Genomic DNA, 10811 nt, shown 5'->3' on the forward strand with positions numbered 1-10811 from the left:
AATAGAATATACAATATAAAAAAGTGCTTCTGTTGTAAGTGAAACAATTAAATTTCATGTTTCAGATTAATTGATAATATAAATCTCAATAAAGTTTTAATCATTTGAATTATTATAAAAAATTTAAACGATTAAAATAGTTAACTATGCTAAAAAAATTTGAAATGAACTAGATTAAACTACTAAGGTAAATTTGTCTGGGACGGAAGATATACCCAAAATAGTAATAGTGCACAAGAGATGATAACATGAGATGGCAAAAGAACCAATTGAAGAAGACAAAGAAACCAAAAAAGCCTCGACTATTTGTCTGAAACTCAAAAAAAAAAAAAAAAAAAAAACCAAGTCATCTTTTCCATAAAAAGTGAACCAAAAAAATATAACAATACCTCAAATATTTTTAAGATCATTACCTTTACTCCTATTTCCTCTTCTTCAAACTCTATCACGCATCCATATGTGTATATGCACATGTATTTAGGTATGTATGTTTGTGTTTGTGTGTGTATGTGTATGCAAGAGTCTATGTATGTTTGTGCGTGTATGTATGTATGTATGTGTTCATCTGTGTATGTGTGTGTATGCATATATTTATGGATGTATGTATGCACAGATGTATGGATGTATGTTGTATGTATGTATGTATGTATGTATGTATGTGTATGTGTGTGTGCGCGCGTGTTTGTATGTCTATATGTGTATGTATGTGTTTATGTATTTGTGGGTGTATCGTTTATGGAATACAAAAGTTTAAGAGAGTGATTAATTTACTAACCTTGGATGAGTCATTCATTCCGCTGCAATCGTCTTTCTGTTGTAAACGACAATCGTTTCATTCATTTTAAAATATCGTTAGTATGAAACCTAAGAATTGAATTAGATTAGAGTACCAAAATATGTCTAGCAATACAGAAAAAAGTAAAAAAATCGTAGATAACTACTCAACTTAGAATGCATAGTTGAGTTGATTAAAATACAAATAGATACCGTCTTTCGTTCTGCTATCCAAAGCATTTGCGATTAAATTGCCTCAACGCCTTGAAAAAATAACATTTATTAATATTAAATACTTGGTAATAAGATAATATCTACTAATTCTAATATAATATACAATATAAAAAGTGCTTCTTTTGTATGTGAAACAATTAAATTTAATGTTTCAGATTAATTGATAATATAAATCTCAATAAAGTTTTAATCATTTGAATTATTATAAAAAACTTAAACGATTAAAATAGTTAACTATGATAAAAAAATTTGAAATGAACTAGATTAAACTACTAAGGTAAATTTGTCTGGGACGGAGGATATACCTGAAATAGTAATAGTGCACAAGAGATGATAACATGAGACGGCAAAAGAAACAATTGAAGAAGACAAAGAAACCAAAAAAGCCTCGACTATTTGTCTGAAACTCAAAAAAAAAAAAAAAAAAAAAAAAAAAAAAATCAAGTCATCTTTTCTATAAAAAGTGAACCAAAAAAATATAACAATAACTCAAATATTTTTAATATCATTACCTTTACTCCTATTTCCTCTTCTTCAAACTCTATCACGCATCCATATGTGTATATGCACATGTATTTATGTATGTATGGTTGTGTTTGTGTGTGTATGTGTATGCAAGAGTCTATGTATGTTTGTGCGTGTATGTATGTATGTATGTGTTCATCTGTGTATGTGTGTGTATGCATATATGTATGGATGTATGTATGCACAGATGTATGGATGTATGTTGTATGTATGTATGTATGTATGTATGTGTATGTGTGTGCGCGCGTGTTTGTATGTCTATATGTGTATGTATGTGTTTATGTATTTGTGGGTGTATCGTTTATGGAATACAAAAGTTTAAGAGAGTGATTAATTTACTAACCTTGGATGTGTCATTCATTCTGCTGCAATCGTCTTTCTGTTGTAAACGACATTCGTTTCATTCATTTTAAGATATCGCTAGTATGAAACCTAAGAATTGAATTAGATGAGAGTACCAAAATATGTGTGGCAAAACAGAAAGAAGTAAAAAAATCGTAAATAACTACTCACCTTACAATGCATAGTTGAGTTGTTTAAAATACATATAGATACCGTCTTTCGTTCTGCTATCCAAAGCATTTGCGATTAAATTGCCTCGACGCTTTGAAAAAATAAAATCTATTAATATTAAATACTTGGTAATAAGATAATATCTACTAATTCTAATAGAATATACAATATAAAAAAGTGCTTCTTTTATAAGTGAAACAATTAAATTTAATGTTTCAGATTAATTGATAATATAAATCTCAATAAAGTTTTAATCATTTGATTTATTATAAAAAATTTAAAGGATTAAAATTGTTAACTATGGTAAAAAAATTTGAAATGAACTATATTAAACTATTAAGGTAAATTTGTCTGGAACGGAAGATATACCTGAAATAGTAATAGTGCACAAGAGATGATAACATGAGACGGCAAAAGAACCAATTGAAGAAGACAAAGAAACCAAAAAAGCCTCGACTATTTGTCTGAAACTCAAAAAAAAAACCAAGTCATCTTTTCCATAAAAAGTGAACCAAAAAAATATAACAATAACTCAAATATTTTTAAGATCATTACCTTTACTCCAATTTCCTCTTCTTCAAACTCTATCACGCATCCATATGCGTATATGCACATGTATTTATGTATGTTTGTGTTTGTGTGTGTATGTGTATGCAAGAGTCTGTGTATGTTTGTGCGTGTATGTATGTATGTATGTGTTCATCTGTGTATGTGTGTGTATGCATATATGTATGGATGTATGTATGCACAGATGTATGGATGTATGTTGTATGTATGTATGTATGTATGTATGTGTATGTGTGTGTGCGCGCGTGTTTGTATGTCTATATGTGTATGTATGTGTTTATGTATTTGTGTGTGCATCGTTTATGGAATACAAAAGTTTAAGAGAGTGATTAATTTACTAACCTTGGATGAGTCATTCATTCCGCTGCAATTCTCTTTCTGTTGTAAACGACATTCGTTTCATTCATTTTAAAATATTGTTAGTATGAAACCTAAGAATTGAATTAGATAAGAGTACCAAAATATGTGTAGCAAAACAGAAAAAAGTAAAAAAATCGTAGATAACTACTCAACTTAGAATGCATAGTTGAGTTGATTAAAAAACAAATAGATACTGTCTTTCGTTCTGCTATCCAAAGCATTTGCGATTAAATTGCCTCGACGCATTGAAAAAATAACATTTATTAATATTAAATACTTGGTAATAAGATAATATCTACTAATTCTAATATAATATACAATATAAAAAAGTGCTTCTTTTGTAAGTGAAACAATTAAATTTAATGTTTCAGATTAATTGATAATATAAATCTCAATAAAGTTTTAATCATTTGAATTATTATAAAAAATTTAAACGATTAAAATAGTTAACTATGATAAAAAAATTTGAAATGAACTAGATTAAACTACTAAAGTAAATTTGTCTGGGACGGAAGATATACCTGAAATAATAATAGTGCACAAGAGATGATAACATGAGACGGCAACAGAACCAATTGAAGAAGACAAAGAAACCAAAAAAGCCTCGACTATTTGTCTGAAACTCAAAAAAAAAAAAAAAAAATCAAGTCATCTTTTCCATAAAAAGTGAACCAAAAAAATATAACAATAACTCAAATATTTTTAAGATCATTACCTTTACTCTAATTTCCTCTTCTTCGAACTCTATCACGCATCCATATGTATATGTGTATGTGTGTATATGCACATGTATTTAGGTATGTATGTTTGTGTTTGTGTGTGTATGTGTATGCAAGAGTCTGTGTATGTTTGTGCGTGTATGTATGTATGTATGTGTTCATCTGTGTATGTGTGTGTATGCATATATGTATGGATGTATGTATGCACAGATGTATGGATGTATGTTGTATCTATGTATCTATGTGTCTGTGTGTGTGCGCGCGTGTTTGTATGTCTATATGTGTATGTATGTGTTTATGTATTTGTGTGTGTATCGTTTATGGAATACAAAAGTTTAAGAGAGTGATTAATTTACTAACCTTGGATGAGTCATTCATTCCGCTGCAATCCTCTTTCTGTTGTAAACGACATTCGTTTCATTCATTTTAAAATATCGTTAGTATGAAACCAAACAATTGAATTAGATGAGAGTACCAAAATATCTGTAGCAAAACAGAAAAAAGTAAAAAAATCGTAGATAACTACTCAACTTACAATGCATAGTTGAGTTGATTAAAATACAAATAGATACCGTCTTTCGTTCTGCTATCCAAAGCATTTGCGATTAAATTGCCTCGACGCCTTGAAAAAATAACATCTATTAATATTAAATACTTGGTAATAAGAGAATATCTACTAATTCTAATATAATATACAATATAAAAAAGTCCTTCTTTTGTAAGTGAAACAATTAAATTTAATGTTTCAGATTAATTGATAATATAAATCTCAATAAAGTTTTAATCATTTGAATTATTATAAAAAATTTAAACGATTAAAATAGTTAACTATGATAAAAAAATGTGAAATGAACTAGATTAAACTACTAAGGTAAATTTGTCTGGGACGGAGGATATACCTTAAATAGTAATAGTGCACAAGAGATGATAACATGAGACGGCAAAAGAACCAATTGAAGAAGACAAAGAAACCAAAAAAGCCTCGACTATTTGTCTGAAACTCAAAAAAAAAAAAAAAAAAATCAAGTCATCTTTTCCATAAAAAGTGAACCAAAAAATATAACAATAACTCAAATATTTTTAAGATCATTACCTTTACTCCAATTTCCTCTTCTTCAAACTCTATCACGCATCCATATGTATATGTGTATGTGTGTATATGCACATGTATTTATGTATGTATGTTTGTGTTTGTGTGTGTATGTGTATGCAAGAGTCTGTGTGTGTTTGTGCGTGTATGTATGTATGTATGTGTTCATCTGTGTATGTGTGTATGCATATATGTATGGATGTATGTATGCACAGATGTATGGATGTATGTTGTATGTATGTATGTATGTATGTATGTATGTATGTATGTGTATGTTTGTGTGCGCGCGTGTTTGTATGTCTAGATATATGTATGTGTTTATGTATTTGTGTGTGTATCGTTTATGGAATACCAAAGTTTAAGAGAGTGATTAATTTACTAACCTTGGATGAGTCATTCATTCCGCAGCAATCGTCTTTCTGTTGTAAATAACATTCGTTTCATTCATTTAAAATATCGTTAGTATGAAACCTAAGAATTGAATTAGATGAGAGTACCAAAATATGTGTAGCAATACAAAAAAAAGTAAAAAAATCGTAGGTAACTACTCAACCTAGAATGCATAGTTGAGTTGATTAAAATATATATAGATACCGCCTTTCGTTCTGCTATCCAAAGCTTTTGCGATTAAATTGCCTCGACGCCTTGAAAAAATAACATCTATTAATATTAAATACTTGGTAATAAGATAATATCTACTAATTCTAATATAATATACAATATCAAAAAGTGCTTCTTTTGTAAGTGAAACAATTAAATTTAATGTTTCAGATTAATTGATAATATAAATCTCAATAAAGTTTTAATCATTTGAATTATTATAAAAATTTAAGGGATTAAAATAGTTAACTATGGTAAAAAAATTTGAAATGAACTAGATTAAACTACTAAGGTAAATTTTTCTGGGACAGAGGATATACCTGCAATAGTAATAGTGCACAAGAGATGATAACATGAGACGGCAAAAGAACCAATTGAAGAAGACAAAGAAACCAAAAAGGCCTCGACTATTTGTCTGAAACTCAAAAAAAAAATAAAAAAAAATCAAGTCATCTTTTCCATAAAAAGTGAACAAAAAAAATATAACAATAACTCAAATATTTTTAAGATCATTACCTTTACTCCAATTTCCTCTTCTTCAAACTCTATCAAGCATCCATATGTATATGTGTATGTGTGTATATGCACATGTATTTATGTATGTATGTTTGTGTTTGTGTGTGTATGTGCATGCAAGAGTCTGTGTATGTTTGTGCGTCTATGTATGTATGTATGTGTTCATCTGTGTATGTGTGTGTATGCATATATGTATGGATGTATGTATGCATATATATGTATGAATGTATGTATGTACAGATGTATGTATATATGTTGTATGGATGTATGTATGTATGTATGTATGTGTATGTGTGTGTGCGCGCGTATTTGTATGTCTATATGTATGTATGTGTTTATGTATTTGTGTGTGTATCGTTTATGGAATACAAAAGTTTAAGAGAGTGATTAATTTCCTAACCTTGGATGAGTCATTAATTCCGCAGCAATCGTCTTTCTGTTGTAAATGACATTCGTTTCATTCGTTTTAAAATATCGTTAGTATGAAACTTAAGAATTGAATTAGATGAAAGTACCAAAATATGTGTAGCAAAATAGAAATAACTAAAAAAATCGTAAGTAACTAGTAACCTTGCAATGCATAGTTGAGTTGATTAAAATATATATAGATACCGCCTTTCGTTCTGCTATCCAAAGCTTTTGCAATTAAATTGCCGCAACGCCTTGAAAAAATAACATCTATTGATATAAAATACTTGGTAATAAGATAATAAAAAAGTGCTTCTTTTGTAAGTGAAACAATTAAATTTAATGTTTCAGATTAATTGATAATATAAATCTCATTAAAGTTTCAATCATTTGAATTATTGTAAAAAATTTAAAGGATTAAAATAGTTAACTGTGGTAAAAAAATTTGAAATGAACTAGATTAAATTACTAAGGTTGGGGGATATACCTGAAATAGTAATAGTGCACAAAAGATGATAACATGAGATGGCAAAAGAACCAATTGAAGAAGACAGAGAAACCAAAAAAGCCTCGACTATTTGTCTAAAACTCGAAAAAAAAAAAAAAATCAAGTCATGTTTTTGATAAAAAGTGAACCAAAAAAATATAACAATAACTCAAATATTTTTAAGATCATTACCTTTACTCCAATTTTCTCTTCAAACTCTATCACGCGTCCATATGTATATGTTTGTGTATGTTTGTGCGTGTATGTATGTATGTATGTGTTCATCTGTGTATGTGTGTGTATGCATATATGTATGGATGTATGTATGCACAGATGTATGGATGTATGTTGTATGTATGTATGTATGTATGTATGTGTATGTGTGTGTGCGTGCGTGTTTGTATGTCTATATGTATGTATGTGTTTATGTATTTGTGTGTGTATCGTTTATGGAATACAAAAGTTTAAGAGAGTGATTAATTTACTAACCTTGGATGAGTCATTCATTCTGCAGCAATCGTCTTTCTGTTGTAAATATGAGAGCAATTGGTCCTTGAGCTGGAACCTATTCGTTAACCATGCTGCAGCCCCCGTATCACAAGCTGGAATCTCATCAATTGGGATACGCAGAACATGAATGTGAACTTCTGAAGGATCCACGCCAAACACATTGTCCATAAAGGAAGGGCATTGGTGCTTGTATGCGATGCTCACATCATAAACTGCAGGTAATTAATATATGAAGCTGTATCAAGTTTCAAAAAAGGTAGTAGAGAAACATGAGGAACAAGTGCAGCTTATGTCATCAGAATTATTTCATGAGCAAACAGCTATTTGAAGAAATAATTTGACTAAAGTGGCAGACCAACCGCAGCTTCAATTATCAAGATGTCGTACAAATGATTTTATGAGCAAACGGTCATTTTAACTATTCATTTGACGAGTTACAAATCACCAACAGAGTTCCAATGGTAATGTGAAAGGAACAGGAACCATGATTTTAGAATAAAACAGTCCATGATTACTACCAATAGCAGTCATTTTCCTTCCATTCCTCCGATAAGTTACAAATCACTAACCTACTACAATCCCAATGGTAATGCATAAGGAATCAGGAACCACGATTTTTATATAAAACAGAAAAGGCCGCAAAAGTGCCATCTACAGGCAAAGAATTGGCATTACCACTGGCAGAGCATAAGGACAGACAACTTTTGTGTTACAGAAATATACCATTAACCTAGAAAGAAGTGCCAATGGAAACCCTCCATTGAACACAGAAATTTTGCAGGATGGAAGAGAGGAGGACAATTTTGTAATAGAACCTGCATTCAAGGAGCCCCGCAGTGCTTCCAAGCAAAAGCAGAAGCTCTTTGTTTTTGGGAGCAAGACATTGAACATCATAGGCAGTTTAGCTTCAGCTGCAAATTTTCGACTCTTCTTGCATTTCTCTTCACTGTAAAAAGAAAAGCTTAGATGTCTTAAAACGGCATAAACATAAATCTTACAGACAAGTAAAGTTTAACAAGTTCAATGTGTTCTAGAACAGAATGAAATGCGGGCAGCACAAAAGCAGAGATGCATGGATTAAAGGACCCACGGATTACTTATATTAGAGATCTATAATTACCTGACAAAATAAGATAACCTAAGATCCATACGATCACACTAGCCATATACTGAACCTAAAACCATATGTTCGTTTCTTATAAGATGATTGCACATGGAATTTAACAGAATATAAAAGGTAATAATGAGGTAATACGTAAAATTAGTTCCTTCAGGAAACAGAACGAGCCATAATGGATCCTGAGGATTCTTAAATGTGGAAAGCATATTGCACAAAACTGATTCATCAATTTCCCACTTCCTCTCCACAGCAATGAACTCCAAGATGTGAAATCCCCAACCTAAGACAGGCAGTTTCATCAAGCTGCTTTTAAGAATATATTTCATGTGGCCCAGACACCCTTTCCTCAATGCAAGATCCCACAAGTACATCCAGTCAACCTCAGTTCTGTGATTGGCAATAAGCAAAACACGCTCCCCTTCTGGAACCATATCTCCAGAAAAAACCACTTTGGTCCCGTTTATTTTTTCAAACAGAAAAGGCCACAGAGCCAGCCACAGGCCAAAGAGGAAGGATGATGCTTTCCTACTGTAATGCAGGCTGAAAAGCCGTAACATGACAGCACTCACAGGTGCAAAATACACCAAAAACATGAAGGCGGTGGAAAGAAACACCACTAGACATAGAAGACCCCTTAAAACCCGAATAGGAGTCAAAGGGCGGTGCTTTAATCTATTATTATCAGATTTGAGCGGCTTGCAAGCTTCCATATCCTTTGGTGACTGTTCAAAAACTTCCCTTCTTAAGACAGCTGCGATACCCCAACGTTATTTGAGATGTTCCTAAAATTTGAGCGAAAAGAAATAACAGACAAGATCAGGGCAATAAAACAGACATGTCTATCTGAAAGCAAAAACAGTCCATACCCATGTTTAAAAGGAAGGAGGGAAGTATAAAGTTGAATTCATGATCGAACAACCAGATGGAATATGTAAACCAATTGCAAGAGAGCATCAAAAGTTATCTGCCCAAATAGCAAACAAACGTATTGTTAAAGGCTGAGAGCTGGTATAATGCTAAACGAACCTACATGCAGCTCATCCCTAATGAAGAAGCAGGCCACTAAACTTTGAATTGATCGAGACTTTCATGTGATAAGTTTGTCACTGACTACAACCGTGAAAACAACATCTAGTTGGCCTAGATGCTCAACCCAAATGATTAGATCCAGCCAAATACTAATTAGATTATGAAAGCTTAATGCAAAGTTACTCTCTTCTTATGCTATAGTTTAGACAGAGATGTAACCTAACACTATATGGTAACCTAACAATCTGGGCCATGCAACCATCTCTCCATACAATAAAATACATCAGATATCTTCAAACCATGCCACCATTATGATACCGAATCTTAACTTTAAAGAAAGGTCACAAGAAGAGTTATCAATAAGGAAAAAGAAAAAGATCACGACCCGAAGTGGAGAGGAAATTACACAGCGTCTTTAGAAGGTGCAATATCCTTTTTCTTCTCAACAACTGCGTGTGCCGGAGAGCTAAAATAAATCCATTCCAATAAGGGGAGACCGGGGAGGAAGCGGAATAATTGCAAATACGTTCAAGCACAAATATAAAATAAGACATGCTCCCTCCAAAAACAATTTAATAATAACACAGGGGTAGTTATGAACCTTGACGGTAGGGAAAACTTCTCAATCTGCACTACACTCCACCAAATCATTTACGGAAACCAACCCCATCATTAAACTCAAATATTTTTAAGATCATTACCTTTACTCCAATTTCCTCTTCTTCACGGATGTTTGGCAATCCTCCGAGGCTACGACCGGTCCCTGAAATGGATTGGATTTACTGAAATGGAAAAAGAATAAGAGAGAAAACGGAAGGATATTTCTCTCTGTTTCTCTCGCTCTCCAAGTAGCAACATGCAGCACTACAATACAGAATGTATTATTAAGAGTCGACATTTTACCTGAAGCTAGCCACGGAGAAACCCACACAACACAAATTTGGACGAGACACCGACAGAGATGAAAGAAACACCCACACGAAGCTACTTATTCAGAGACACCCACAGAGATGGACGACACCCACGGAGACAGCCACACTAGATACAGCGTCCCAGACCCAACAATGCCCAGACGGAGACAGCCACACGAGACGCATCGCAGACCCCAGTTCTGATTTCGTAAAATGACAAATCTGAAATTTTCCCTCCCTCCGTTTCATTTCATCTTTTTCTTTCTTTTTTTTTTTCCTTTTCTTTTTAATAAATATATTGACTTACGTGGCAAGTCGGTTCCCCCACGTTTACCTCCAACGGTTGCCTGTAGCAGTTTTCAAAAATAAATCGCTAGTGATTCATACCTTGAAGAAGATAGGAGAAACAGAGGGAGACACGGGTTCAGAGTCTTCCGACGTTCTTTTC

At 32.2% G+C, this 10811-nt stretch overlaps 1 protein-coding gene across 1 annotated transcript; it reads right to left on the reverse strand.

Annotated features, from left to right (window-relative positions):
• Positions 1 to 7239: 7239 nt before the first annotated feature.
• On the reverse strand, positions 7240 to 10128 carry LOC122311220 (probable 1-acyl-sn-glycerol-3-phosphate acyltransferase 4). Its single transcript, XM_043125672.1, has 4 exons — positions 10054 to 10128; positions 8559 to 9205; positions 8119 to 8249; positions 7240 to 7515 (listed from the first exon to the last, which is right to left on the reverse strand). Exons 2-4 carry the CDS (start codon positions 9131 to 9133, stop codon positions 7241 to 7243), a joined length of 981 nt encoding a protein of 326 aa, XP_042981606.1. The 5' UTR covers positions 9134 to 9205; positions 10054 to 10128; the 3' UTR covers position 7240.
• Positions 10129 to 10811: the final 683 nt, after the last annotated feature.

This window comes from Carya illinoinensis, chromosome 5 (assembly GCF_018687715.1).
Source record: "Carya illinoinensis cultivar Pawnee chromosome 5, C.illinoinensisPawnee_v1, whole genome shotgun sequence".
NCBI classification, from domain to species: domain Eukaryota; kingdom Viridiplantae; phylum Streptophyta; class Magnoliopsida; order Fagales; family Juglandaceae; genus Carya; species Carya illinoinensis.